The sequence below is a fragment of the Halichoeres trimaculatus genome, unplaced genomic scaffold (assembly GCF_033239565.1).
Source record: "Halichoeres trimaculatus isolate MK-OKI-2021-1 unplaced genomic scaffold, fHalTri1.1 fHalTri1_scaffold_22, whole genome shotgun sequence".
Classification (NCBI taxonomy): Eukaryota; Metazoa; Chordata; class Actinopteri; order Labriformes; family Labridae; genus Halichoeres; species Halichoeres trimaculatus.
Window position 1 is genome coordinate 2,983,828 of NW_027437200.1, and position 14,856 is coordinate 2,998,683.

Here is a 14,856-nt window from a genome sequence, read left to right on the forward strand (position 1 = left end):
TGAGCTCCCTGTGAACAAACATGTCCCTCTTTAAACCCCTTAAGCCAACAAACCCCCCTCACCAGGAGGGAGGGGAAAACTCTTAGTGTCTGTCTGAGGTCATGGACCATTTAGTATTCAAACGCAGGGCAAGAAAAGGACCTGAAGGGGGACCTGGTCTCCAGACTGGGACCAGGAGGAGACGGTAGGAGACACTAAGTGAGGAACAGAAACAAGTTGATGTGTTTTCTCAGGGTTTTCAGGGTTTGGTCTCTTTCTTCTGGTTGTGCAGATCATGGGGGGAAGTTTGAAGAAGCTGCTTGTCTTTGGTTTGTATTTGATCAGATCTTTTAGAAACCAAAACACAGAATAAGTCCTCTCTTTAATGAGAACCTTCTAACCCACAGGGACGGTTCTGATTCTCCTGGACTCCATCCCACAGACGGGTCAGTGAATGTCTTTACATGATGTCTCATTGTGACACAGAACAAGGTTAGTGGCTGTAGTTGGGCTCAGCAGAGAGGCTAACAGAGACTGTTTTGTTGGATCCAGGCTCCTCGTACTCTATCCAAAAGTTCACCCTGATCAGGGACTTAAAGCTGAGCTGGACTGAAGCCCAGAGCTTCTGCAGAGCCCAGTATGATGACCTGGCCACCATATCTGACCAACTTGCCTTCAACGTGATCCATGACATGACCAGGGACCAGACCGAGGCCTTCTGGATCGGTCTGTACGATGACGTCCACAGCTGGAAATGGTCTCTGGTTGGTGAGTGGTTCTACACAGACATGGATCAGGACTACAGGCAGTGGAAGGAGGGCGAGCCGGACAACAGAGTTTACAAATACTGTGTTTCCATGTCGGGCGACGGCTTCTGGAGTGACAGAAGCTGCAGGCTGAAGATGCCCCCCATCTGTTACAGAGGTGAGCACACTTTCAGGGTCAGGTCCTCTGACGATCCTCTCAGCTGGACCAGGTCACAGTAATGTTTTTTATTCCAGACCTCCAGCCTGTGATCTGCTGCTGTCTCTCCCTGCAGACGGTGAGGAGGATCCCTACGTCCTCGTGACCGAGGCCAAGAGCTGGTTTGATGCTCAGCTCTACTGCAGGGAACATCACACCGACCTGGTGAGCGTTAGGGGTCCAGCTGAAAACCAGAAGCTGAGGAGCAGACTGCAGAAGAACCAGAATGTGACGGAGGTCTGGATTGGTCTGCACAGAAACTCCTGGAGGTGGTCTGATGGAAGCAGCTTGTCTTTCAGTCGCTGGTGGGGGCAGCAGTCTGACAACCAGAGCAGCGTTGAGGCATGTGTTGCCATGCAGAACAAAGGCTGGACCAACCAGAACTGTAGCTTAGGATTCAACTTCCTCTGCCAGCGTAAGATCACATGACCCTCCAGCTGGTACTCAGCCAGACAGTGGCAGCAACTATTGCACCATAATGATGATGATGATGATAGGAAGCTACTAATACTAAGCAACTGAAAACTTTAGGGAAATCATTGAAAATACGAAAGAATACAACAAAGAAGAAACACCACAGGTCTCAAACATCTCAGATATCTCCTTTATTATCATCAAAAAAAGGTTTACTGAAAATAAGACAAAGTGTTATTTTAATGAAACTTCAGCTGTGTAGCTCCTCTTTGTGGATCCACCCCTTTCTAACTCTATCCATCTCCTCTCTGTCCCTTCTCTGTCTCCTCTCTTTCACATTTTTTCAACAGGAATAACTGAAGTTCCTGAAGAAATTCCAGCTCCTTACATTGAACCAGGCACCATTGTACCAGGTGAGACAGAGATGGTCCTGAAATCCTGCTCACCAACAGGGTTTTGGGCAGCCAGATAGTCTTAGGCCTTGTACACATGCAACTGGGTATTTTCAAAAGCAAATATCCCCCTCATTCATTTTAACATACACCTTGGTCCTTAGGGTCTTAGGGCCAATCCCAATTCTGCCCCTTTCCCCTTGGTTTTCTTCATGGACATGTAGTGAATTGGTGTCCCAATTCTCCGTGAGTTGAAGGTGAAGGTCTACACAGTCCTTGAAATGAAGACAAACTGAAACCTCACTTGAAACCAAGGGGTTTAAAAAAATTCCTATGATATGGATTTTTTTTTTTCAGATATCCAATCCTTTGTTACTCCATGTAAATATTTGCCATGTTTTGAACTGTCGATTTTACTTTGAAATGGCTCATTATAATGACCTAGCTAACCCTGCTATGGCTACAGCTTCAGCTAATGATAGCTACACTGATGTCAGAGCAGGGTGACAGATTGACAGCAAACAGACTTCACTACAGATAAGGTGCATTCAGGAGCTGCATTAGCTACATAAGCTATGATTAGCTAAAGTTACATAATCTTAAGGTACATAATGTAGCTTCTGAATACTCTTACATTAGCTTAGCATTAGCTTTTCATAGCTTAGCTGTCTTGTCACTCATGTGATGCAGTGTTTGTGGTGTTGTGAATGTGTCACCCTAATCTGACATCAGTTTATCAGCACTTTGTAAAAATGTGTTTAGTTTGGAAGAGAGGAAACAGTCGCTGAAGACAGCCAGTGAGCTACAAGGGGTGATGACGTAGCAGGGATAGAGTGGTGTCTCGTTTCTAAGAAATGTGTTTTCAACCCTTCACCTTGGCACTAAAAAAAGAGGACCAAGGGAAGGGGTAAGAATGGATCAAACCTGGTTATCTGAGTTTGGATAAAGAAGACACATTTAATAACACAGCTGCAGACGTTGCTGGTGTTTCAGTGTAAAGTGTGACCCTGTTAACTGGTGACTCTCAGCCGACAATCCCAGCTGGCACGTTCCTCTGAGAGTCTCCAGTTAGCACGGTCACTGTTTGCTCCAAAACACCTGTAGCTCTGTAACAGTCAGAGCTGGATAGAAGTTGACTCCATGGTGTAGTATCATTTCTGACAGCTGACCACAGAACAACCAGGCATATTTATGCTGCTTACAGCTTTGATTTCGAGTTTAAAGAACAAGAACTCATCTGAATGAGCGGAGCTTAACGCTGCTTCTGTTGCTGAAATGCATCTTTATGATGTCGCAGGTTGAGGAGGGGTCTGTGTGTGCAGTCCCAGATGTGTTGTGCAGAATGTGCACTGTGTGTCAGGTGGTGGGTGTGACCAAATGAGGATAGGAAGCAACAGCATTTCTGATACTTTTTAGCTTTTGACAGATTACACACACAACAGGCAGAAATGTCACATTTTAAACACGCACTAATATTTACATCCAGTCTCATCTCATCCAGCAAACTCACAAACATCTCATCATGTTTTAGTCATCAAAGAGCCATAATTAGCTCATCACCGTTTGTTATCATTATGAGAAAAAGAGACAAAATATTTTCGCCATCATAATCATTAATCTGAGTCTCCTGACCTTTCCATACCTAGAATCTGTCTTGAGTTAATCTCATATGAATCAGCTGATCCTTTACAGATGAGTAGAGAGGTTTCAGATGGGTTTTGGTCTTGAATATTGGTTTCATACAGATCTGATAAACCATGGGGAGAAGCACTTCAGGTGTTTGAATGTCTTTAAAGGTGTCAGTAAATCATAATATGCTCTCATTCATTTTTAGTGAGGAGGACTTTTCTCAAGCTGAAGCTGTCGTCAAACTTCAGCTTCATAGATCCAAACACCCTACAGAAACTCTCCCAGCAGGTACGCTGAATCTCCTGAGGGACATGCTCCTGCTCTTTGATATTTAGAAACAGCTTCTTCTTCTTCTTCTTCTTCTTCTTCTTCTTCTTCTTCTTCTTCTTGTGTTGTCTGTGTTTCAGCTGGAGGCAGCCTTTGACCTGCTGGGTTTTCCTGATACCAAGCTGCAGTGGAGGTCTGTCAGAGCAGAGTCACAGCCAGCAGAGAGATGTGAGTTGAAGAGTATTAATCCACTTCACCTTCAATGAAAACATTAATGCACTCTCTTATTTGTCTTTCTGTCCTGTCTGTTTCTGAGGACAATGGGCTAATCTGACAGTTTTAGACTTTAAAATCCAAACCATCTCAGTAAACGTTGCTCCACTCTGTCAGAGTCTCCTCGCTAAAGCGTCGCGGTCTGGACAGGGAGGCCGACCTCCACCGGGCTGAGGATCAGCGGGGCGACGTTCCTCCCGTTATCATGCAGACAGGGGTTCAGGTACGGGTAGAGAGGCTCTGTGAAGGAACACCCGCTGTAGGTGTAAATGTGAGTCTTTGCGTCTGCATCGTAGAAGGACACTGACCCCGCCTCATAGTCCAGGAACACGCCCACTTTCTGAGGGGTTTCTCGGAGCTGGAGGGTGATGGAGGGGCCGGCGCAGGCGCTCAGACTGCCGCCTTTCCTGCGACAGATGGCCCAGTAACCGCTGTCAGGGCGCACTGTGATGGCTCCTTTCCTGTTGATGGACTCCTTGGCTACACCCAGATCCCAGTCTGTTTTATCCCCCACCTGACAGAACGCAGGAAACAGGGTATGAGACAACAGGAAGAGCTGCTGGCTGCTTCAATCCAATGGTAGATTCAATCTGACTCAAAGAAACCAGGCTCTGAAAGGAAACCTTAGACTTATCAGACTCAAAATGGGCTTCAGGGTGAGTTAAAAAACTGGAACCTGCAGGATCACTTTAATAACATCAGACAGAGTAGATCCATGTCATGGCTTCACCACAGCATCATCATCAGCAAATGTGTTCATGTGCTCTGTATTTTAGCAGTGAGGGAGACTCATTTTGCTGAACAGGGGACCATTCCTATTTTTCCAAACTTTGAATCAACTCTTCAGAATTTAAACCGTTCAGTTCTCACCTGTGACCTGAGGTTAACCCCCCTGAGTGGTCCTCCAGGATTTGCGGGACATTCATGAGTTGTATGGTATTTCTGACCCTCTGAAAGTGATCTTGATGCTGAGAAATTTCTAGAACACTGGCATCATTTGTCCAGTAGGTGGCAGTGTTGAGGATGACTAACAAACAAACCTTTGATGTGGTCTGAGGTGTGTTAACTATAACCTCTGCAGGGCCTCTGAGGTGTGTGTGACTGTGACCAGGTTGTAATAGATGCCATAGTTATATTAAGTAATGCTGTGTGAGCAGTTACTCAGCAGTTAATGATTCAGGGTGGATTACTCTCCTCTCAGCCACTAGGTGGCGTGATGAACCATTTAAACCAAGCATGGGCACTCAGAGAGAAACTGCTGCTCAGATTGACTGACTGCTTTACATGTCATACAGAGACCCACAGAGAGGCAGACATGACCTTTGACCTCTAATAAGAGACATTAACAGATGGACATGACCTTTAACCTCTCATCACAGGAACTGACATGGCCTACTACATACTACGTGTGAATGTAGTATGTAGTGGGTACTGCATACTAACTACTGTTTTGCATGTAGTATGTAGTATGACTGTTCTGTTGGGTCTGCTATGAGCATACTACTCTGGTTTTCAGTTTCAGAGCTACAGTTGATGGATTTAATTTTGCCTTTATAAATGTATAAAAAAAAACTTTGGGTAGATCTTGGCATTTAAGTTATTTTGTTAATCATATCACAGCAGAGTCATTGTATTTGATTATTGATTTTACACCAAAAGTTATATTGTTTACTGAAATGAATCTGGGAAGGATTTTTATTTTTACAGCTGCTGTAAAAACACTTCTATATAATCCACGTTTGGTTTAAAAAGTGAATAAGTGGTTTATATGGGTTAATAAATTTGTAGAAGTAAATGCCTTTTTTACAAGTGGAAGTGACAAGATTTTCTGGTGTTTCTTTCCAATTACTTCACTTCTATCTCACAGATGGCCAACGTTAGTGTTGTTGTGTTGTAGTTATAATGCCAACTCATTCCAGTAGTTGGAGGTAATTCACCAAAACCTGTCACCAGCATAGACAAATAGCGTTAGCAACGTGCATTGTGGGAAACAGTTTGCCAAGTAGACTGGTCCGTTGCATACTGAGAAATTTTCCTGGATCAGTAGGACATCAGGGGATTTTTAGTATACTGCAGATTTTGCAAGTATTTGCATACTCCGTACTACAGACTGAATTTAGGCCAAAATAGTAGGCACTGCTAGTGTAGTAGGTGGTTTGGAAAGTGGTCAGAGAGACAGACATGACCTTAGACCTCTCATCAGAACCTGTTTTTTTTTTACCAGAGCAGGTGTAATTTTTGTTATTATCCTGAGCAGTTAAGGTTGCGTCCGTGGTCTCCTGACAGATCTGGTCTATACTTAAGGTCTCTGAGGGATGGTGGTGTGGGTGGATACAGTAAGTCTCACCTGTACAACCCAGTAACTCCGTCCTGATTTGAAGCTTTGTTTCCCAAGAACTGAGACGCAGGAATCGAACCTGCGGGGGTCGTCAGGGACGGAGAGTTTCTGATAGCCGAGGCTGACCTGAGGATGAACAGGAAGAACAGCTGACATTAAATTTTTCCGTGGAACCGCTTATCAGCGCTTGCAGGTATCAGCATAGATGATCAGGATGCTGAGCACCAACCAAACTTGTTCTGACAGTTATAATACTTTCCTCTACCTTTAGATCATTTGATACGGGTGTTGGAGAAATTAAATTCTGATCAGGATCGACTCTAAGAGAAACCTGAAAGGACTGAATGCTCTCTGAACCACAGACATGAAGATAATCCTGATTTTATTATGAGTAAAGTCGGTGAAAGAGTTAGTTTCAAACAGGATGCAGCTCTTTCAAAGCTCATCTCTTTGAGGTTCTGGTTTCACGTGTGGGTTTTGGCTCTGAGCCAAAGATGTCAAACTTTCTTGACATGAAGAATGCTGCACAACACTAACTCCTGGTGATGGAGGCAGAGGCGATCCCTGGTGCTGACGTTTCCACAGACTGGACCCTGGATGGGAAGGCTGATTATATAACCTGGTTTCTACAGAAGCCTCAACAGACTGACAGTTAGAGATTATGCAAAAGATTAGGTGCTTGATAACGTTTCTTTTCAGAGGATGATAACACAGACACATGGACTCCATGTGATCTCTTTTGAGACAAATATTCAAAAGAAGCTGTGAGTTAGAAACAAGAGTCTGAGTCTGGAACATGAGTGGGATCATATTTGTGGAAATATGACATGCTGACGTCAGCGTAGATGTAATAATAATAATAATAATAATAACTTTATTTATATAGCACCTTTTAAAAACACAAGTTTACAAAGTGCTTTAACATAAACATAAACGTAAGCACACACACAAAAAATAAAATAAAATATAATAAAATAAAATGAAATAAAAATAAATAAATAAAGCCAAGCACAAAAACAAAACACACAGTTCAAGACGCACTTGTGGAGAAAGACATCATGTATGAGGGCAACAGGAAGCATAGTCAGGGACCCAGACTATACAGGAACCATACAACGTAAAATGAGACCATGAGGACTGGGATAAAAGCTAAAACATAAACTCAGTGAGATAAAGGAGGAAAAGGCAATGGAAAGTGCAATAAAAGACAGTTACAAACATCAAATATAAATATAAAAAAAAAAAAAAAAAAAAAAAAATGAAAGATAAATATAAACAGAATAATGATGTTAGATAAACAAAAAATAAGAATAAATAAATAAATAAATAAATAAGTAAGAGAGCAAAAAATGAAAGAATGAAAGAATGAAGAATGAAAGACGAAAGACGGCATCACATAAAAGCCAGCCTATAAAAGTGGGTTTTTAAAAGTGATTTAAAAGAACCAACAGACTCTGCATGCCTTATCTCCTCTGGCAGGTCGTTCCAAAGTCGAGGAGCTCTGACAGAGAAAGCTCTGTCACCTTTAGTTTTGAGCCTCGACTTTGGAATGACCAGGAGACCTTCGCCAGAGGATCTGAGGCTGCGAGCTGGCTCATATTTAATTAAAAGCTCAGAAATGTAAGTAGGAGCACGTCCTGTGAGAGCTTTAAAAGTGATCAATAAAATCTTAAAATCAATTCTAAAACTGACAGGAAGCCAGTGGAGGGAGGCTAAAACTGGTGTGATGTGATGCCGTCTATTAAAACCAGTTAAAAGCCTAGCTGCTGCATGTAGTGAAATGGTGTCCCAATTCTCTGTAAAGTATAGGTGAAGGCAGGGGCGTATTAAGTCGTTTGGGGGCCCAAGGCAAACCCAGTCAATGGTGCCCTCCATGTCCTTGTAACTCCTCTTCCTCAGAGCTAGACTGGCCTTCCCTGGATCCACTGTCTCTTTCTGAGAATCAAGGCATGAGACAGTGCTAATCTTGTACATGGTAACTTAACGCAACTAGATGCATTTCCTCAAGTTCTGTACTTTAGTTTGATTTTGAAAAAAGTGAATACATAATTTAGTCCACTTTGTCCTGGATTTGAAATCTTTTATGGTCAATTGACAGCTTATTTGTCCCACAGTGGGGAATTTACAGAGTAACAGTAACAAACAAGAAAGTATGAAGTGAAAAACATTACAATAGGTAAATATTGAAAAAAATAATTAATAAAGAAAAAATATGTAAATATCAAGCACAACATAAAACTGGGAACAAATCTACTGAAAGAGGTGATATTTACAGTTACCATACTTTTTGGTACTATTATTTTAAAGTTAATGTATTTTTATTAACCCCCTGTCCAGTGAGTAATGTTTCCAAAAAAGAGATTTTGTACAATAATGTTTATCACCAACTCAAAAAGTTTGATTTTGAGGAAATGATCCTGTTTCCGGGGCTAGATAAAGTCCTTAAAATCCTAAAAGTCTGATATGTTTATCTCAGATCTCAGAGCAACATTGTTTTTATTTCCGACTTGGTTGAAAATAAGAAAAAAATGGTGAAAAAAGTGTTTTTTACCACTTTCTTCCTGAATCAAATTTTCAGATGTGTTGTAACATGGAATAGCCCATTGAATAAGAAGGGAGGGGGAGTACCCAAAACCATCATTAAAGATTAAGCCTTTAGATGTATTTTGAAGCATGTGAAGTAAGATTTAGAAAAAAGAAATGCCTTCAATTGAAGAGAACTTCATACATCAGTTTTTAAGAGATGCTTTGGTGGCCCCTGGGAATCTTGTGGCCCCAGGCAACCGCCTGTATTTGCCTAACTGTAGCTACACCCCTGGGTGAAGGTCTACACAGTCTTTCAAACAAAGACAAACCAGGACCTCACCTCAAACCAAGAGGTTTGACAAATTTCCCATGATATGGATACTTTTTATCAGATATCCAATCCTTAGCTACTCCAAGTCAATATTAGCCATGTTTTCAATATTTGGTTGTATTTTGAAATCATGTTATAATGATCTAGCTAAGCCTGTTATAGCAACAGCTTCAGCTAATAATAGCTACACTGATGTCAGAGCAGGGTGACAGATTGACAGCAAACAAACTTCACTACAATGAACTGCATTTCCCGAATGATTAGACAGATAAGATGCATTCAGGAGCTGCATCAGCTACATAAGCTATGATAAGCTATGATAAGCTAACGGTACAGTATTCAGAAGCTGCATAATACGGCTTCTAAATACTGTCACGTTCAGGTAAAGGGGCTGTGAGGAGTTCAAAAGTGATCTTGAAAAGTATCCATTCTCGATATATACCTGATCATAATCCACAATATAAAATGAGATTATCAGCACCAATTTTACAGGTTACAGGTTATTTCTAAATGCTACTTCTTAGCTTCCTGATTGGGTCGAGCAAGACGGGAGTTATTTAAGTCTTTAAGTATAAGTCTCTATGATGGCACCAAATTGGCTGATGAAGTTTAGAGGGGAGAAGAGAGATCTGTGTTTTTCTCTCCTGAAAATGATTTCTGTAATTAATTTTGTTGTGATGGTGGACACTGGAACCTGTGATACAGGGAAAGTGATACAGCCCAAGCTAAAGGCTGAAACAGGGGCTAAACTGTTTGTGCTAATGTTGATTCCAACCCCCAGTCAGCAGTTATTCTGCAGTGGTCTGTTCAAACTTGAGAGTCTATCAATAAAATGAAGAGTGAGGTTATGTTAGCTCTGATTGGTAGATGACTGACAGGACATGACCAGGATTCACTAATGTTACACATTACAGACATGTCTTAGAGCACCAGGCTGCCAAATATAGACAGCTACTTAACTATAAACAAACTGACAGTGTTAACTTGTTGTCGCGTTAGCCTACAGATACGTCAGAGCACAGGGCTGCCTATAGTGCTACATAAAGCTGGCTACTAAAATGTTTGCTTGTTGACACATTTCAAACTGTATTGCTTGTTAAAAACCTTACCTCAGTAAAAAGTTGTTTTGAACAAAAAAGATTGTTTTGATCCAATCTTCATTTAATTCCAAAACAAACATGCGCCTTGCTAAAAGTAATTTACGACAGTGTGCCTGAGACTCCAGGCCAGAAGGTGGCGAGGGAGTGCATTTAGAACAGATCGTCATCATAGCATCTTTAATGTTAGCTTTTTATAGCTTAGCTGTCTCATCACTCATGAAATGCAGTTAATGGTAGTGAAGTCTGTTGTGAATGTGTCGCTCCAATCTGACATCAGTTCATCTTTACTTTGTAAAAATGTGTTCAGTCTGGAGGAAAAGAAACAGCTGCTCTGCCTATGACAGCCAGCAAGCGACCAGAAGTGATGCTGTAGTAGGAATCGAGTGGCGTCTCATTTCTAAGAGATGTGTTTTTACACCTTGCCCTAGTTCCTCAAAACAGAGGACCAAGGGGAAGGGGGAGATGAAGGGGAAGGAAAATGAGCGATAACTAAGATTGGCCCCAAGCCTTGTTTTCAGGCTGCAACAGCTTTTACTCTGACTGAAGAAGTATGACAGGTGGACTTTAAAGGGTCTTTACCTGTTTTCCATCTGGGGACAGGATCAGCCAGCCTGCAGCCGTATCTGGATCCAGAGTCACGTCCACTGGAAATCAAAAGAACATGTTCATCATCAGATTTGACAACTTCAGACATAGTTTAAGAGAGTGTGCTCATGGTATGAACTCCAATGTTGACATCAGACTCAGGTTGAGTCATCTCCTCATTAGGGTTTAAACCGTACCCGCGTACAGGCTCAGCTGGTTGGCCTCTGGAAAAAGAGAAAGGCTCCTGTGAGATCATTGCTAACTGTTCAAGCATTTCTCAAAACATGGAATCAGATGATCGTAGACATATTAAAGGGGACACCAGAGGCTCATTTAGTGTTGAGGTTCCTCTGTTTCTGGGGTGTGGATCCCTCACAGGTCAGACAACACAACCCCTCCAGAGCTTACTCACCTTCTGCTGACAGGTTCCTCTCCAAATCGTTGCAGATATCCACCAGTTTGGAGAAATTGGCCCTCACCATTCCCAGAAAGTCCTCTGACTGGACCCTAAAGCTGGACCAGTCCCTGGTCCCGGATGGAGCGCTCAGAGATGAGAAACACTGAATTGAAACAGGAGGACAGAGACATGAAGTGGGTTCGTTTTCACAGGGAGTGGGGTTTTGGTGCAGATGGAGCTGGAGCTGACCTGGATGAGGTGCAGAGGTTCCTCTGCTTGCTCCAGCGTCTGCAGCTCCGTGCGTCTGATCTGCAGCTCGTTGATCTCCTTCTCCAGCTCTTTGAGCAGCCCCTCTGCCGTCCTCTCTGCGGCATCCTGCTTCTCCCCGATGTCCTTGACGAGTGATGCTTGGTTTGACTCGATGGCGCTCATCAATATGGTGGCGACCTGAACGCTTTTCTGCATCTCTCGCTCCTGGTTTACCTGCAGGTGAGCATAGTGAGCAGTCAGTAGCACGTCAGGTGATCAGTAAACATTCACAGACTGGGGGCCAGAAGAGGTCACTGACCTTGCCCAGGTCTACTGCAGACTTGATCTCATCAAACTTTCGGAGTCTGTCCTGGATCTGCTGTTCGGCCTCTGCATCGAGCCTCCTCACCTGAGACTGAAAAGGTTGAACATGAATCCATCATGAGGAGCTCAGGGGGACCTTTCTGAATCATCCTAATCATCTGATGGTGGTAAACCTGTCCCTGCTCACCCTGATCCTCCGGCCCTCCTTCTCTAAGGGGACGATCTTGTGGTTTTTGTGATCGGTCTCGAAGCATTTCAAACACACCGGTGTCTGCTCTCTCTCACAAAACATCTCCAGGAACAGGTTGTGACTCCTGCAGATGTGACTGGTGACAAAGGTGGCCGGATCAGTCAGCATGTGCTTGGTCATCACCTGGTCTCTCAGGTGAGGCGTCAGGTGAACCTCACAGTAGGACTTCTGGCAGACCAGGCATGACTTGACGGCTGTTATTTGGTTCCTCTGGCACAGGTCACAGGGGACATCCTCACAAATGGAGGCCTGTCTCGATTGGATGGGCCTTTTTCTGGGTGGGATCTTATAATTTGGCTTTCCCTTCAAAGACCTTTCAAATTAAAGGAAATGTGGGTGAGCCTCGGTCGAGCATCCAAGAAAAACCTAAAACCAGAATCAGACATCACCAACCTTCTGAACCCTTCAGTGATTTCCTTTAAGACCAGATTGATCCTGAGGTCGGGGCGTTTTTTGAAGACCTCCTTGCAGAGCGGACACTCCCACTTGTGTCTCGTATCCCAGGCGCGTTTAATGCATCCCAGGCAGTAGTTGTGTCCACACGGGATGGAGACTGGGTTCTTAAAGAAGTCCAAACAGATGCTGCATCGAAACTGCTCCTCAGACAGAGCTTCAGCCATATTTCTGAATCAGAATCAAAAATAAACAGTGTGAGGTTAAGAAAAAACACCTCAGCACATAACAAGCCTTTACAACAAAACGACTAGCACTGTCTGAAACATTCAGAATAACTCGTTTACATGCATGAGCACACAGGGTTGTTCCTGTTTACATGGTACACCGATCAAAACAGTGATGCACGGACAACATCATGTTTAGCGGCATTATACTGCCAAATTTCAAGAGCATATGTGAGATTCAAATATAACTTTCAGGAGCAAATATGAGATGAGGAGGCGTGCGCGCACTGAAGTCTGGCATCCGCGCGAGCATGTTACTTTAGCCCATGTGCAAGCTTTCACAATGCTTGCCATAGAGTGGCCATGAGGAAACTAAAATCAAATAACAGCTGTTTCAACAGCCATTCTTCTTGAATCTTTGAGGAGACTTTAACTTTTCACTGTCCTTTCTTGTTTACGTTTTCTGGCCAAAAGACCATAGCCAATAAAATGACATAAGGACTGTAGCCAATCACATCAGGGGATACAATGACAACGGCTGGGCCCGCCCACTGACTGCCATAAGAAAATCTGCTTGTGAGCAAGCCAGAGAAAGCTAAGCGGACAGAGGAGCTTCTGCACGCGATCATTGTGACAGCTCGCACGGATGCTCGACTGTAATGCAGATCTCATATACGCTCGCGTGAATTTCATTTTTGCTTTTGAATGTTGTATTTGTATATCATATATGCACTCAAATTTTGGAAGTATAATGCGGCCATAATCGTGACGCAATATGCGTCATTTCTGCCTCTTCTTTTCATATCCATGGCAACAGCAGCAGCAGCATGGTGTACTTCCTGAACTCAAAAGACCAGGGCTGTTTCCCAAAGCCCAGGTGCCTTGCCTTGCCTTGCCTTTGAAGGCAGTGCCTTTGAAGCCACTTCCTTCCAATCCAAGGCAAGTGTCCTGCCTCTACTCAAAAGGAGATGCTAATGGAACAGCCTTCAAAGGCATATTTTTTACCATCAGATTCCTTTCACAAATTTTTTGTGTAATTGGAGTTACATTGTCTCACATAACATGTGTTGCACTGTGGACAGTTCTTGGAAAGTTAGATACAAACATGGGAGTAGACCGTATGCTCAGGCGGCTACAAATATTGTCATGGCTTGCCACTTTTGTACGCTTTTTGCTTTTTTATTGTCGCATCATTGACACTCTGCAGGTGCAGCTTCTCAGTAGTTATAGTTACGTGAGTGACACACAAAAGAGTTAAGTGTTGGACATGGTATAAGTTGTTATTTTCAGAGGTGTATTTTGTTGCTTACATTTGAATTGCAATTTACCCCGCACCTCCACTGGAGTGTTTCTCTCTGGTGCGTCTTTTCCTTCCATTTTTTTCTTTTTCGTAGATTCACGCGTTGCATGTTGGGTATTTATAGCCGTGGCAAGGCTACGGAGAATACACCAGTGTATCCTTGGTCAATTAGCCACATGCTAACCAAACGGAGGACATATGCCTCAGGAGGACATGAACATTGGAACAGCACTTGGGCAGCGACTGATGATGTGGATGCCTGCCCACACCCACCCCACGTCCACATCAGACCAAGGCAAGGCAAGGTACCTGGGCTTCAGGAAACAGCCCAAGTTTCCTTGTGAACAGAACATGTGCAGAACACAGATTATTGTTCCTTTGGATGGGGAGATCCTGATAGGAGAATACATGAGCAAATATTCAACTTAGAAGAGGAGGAACCCGGGGGTTTTTCAGGTTTCTAAAAAGAGTTATTGCTTTTTACATGGCCGTGCACTACCGGGTTATTGGTAGTATGCCGAATATGAAAGGGTTAATGACTGCATGTAAACATAGCCACTGTGCCTGAGAGAAACTCAGAAGATGATATTAAAACTTAGAGAGGGGAAATAGGATCATTAAGATACAGAACTCATAAATAAAGGTAACACAAGTTTAACCACTGGATGCTGTATGCAGAAAACTTTATGTTTTATGAGTCAAATCAAATAGGACTCTCTTTAGTTTCGATAAATGAGAGCAAAGAGCTTTAAATTGGTGTTTAGTGTAATCATGGAAATAGATGCCTACTTAAAGGATCATAGCTCTTTGATGACATCATAAACCTCTAAAACTTCTGAGAACAATGTGTTGCCATAGACTGTATAAAACATGGATGTAGCCTCCGCAACATCACCCGTCTGTTCCTGAAACTGTGAAA

The 14,856-nt window shown here is 43.0% G+C and overlaps 1 protein-coding gene across 1 annotated transcript; it reads right to left on the reverse strand.

The window, feature by feature from the left end:
* Positions 1–4,044: 4,044 nt before the first annotated feature.
* Positions 4,045–12,637, reverse strand: LOC141811308 (E3 ubiquitin-protein ligase TRIM21-like). The gene is made up of 9 exons (XM_074699323.1): positions 12,411–12,637; positions 11,955–12,330; positions 11,763–11,858; positions 11,444–11,677; positions 11,210–11,357; positions 10,995–11,021; positions 10,792–10,856; positions 6,265–6,381; positions 4,045–4,431 (listed from the first exon to the last, which is right to left on the reverse strand). Exons 1-9 carry the CDS (start codon positions 12,635–12,637, stop codon positions 4,045–4,047), a joined length of 1,677 nt encoding a protein of 558 aa, XP_074555424.1.
* Between the last annotated feature and the right edge of the window lie 2,219 nt (positions 12,638–14,856).

Bases quoted from the DNA above. Each gene is read 5' to 3' on its own strand.
- LOC141811308 (XM_074699323.1), bottom strand. From the start codon at position 12,637: ATGGCTGAAGCTCTGTCTGAGGAGCAGTTTCGATGCAGCATCTGTTTG. The intron at 11,022-11,209 runs GTGAGTAAGCTC...CTCTTTTTCCAG, and splicing joins GAGGAACCTGTCAGCAGAAG to AGGCCAACCAGCTGAGCCTG. The intron at 10,857-10,994 runs GTACGGTTTAAA...TTTGATTTCCAG, and splicing joins CCAGCTGAGCCTGTACGCGG to TGGACGTGACTCTGGATCCA.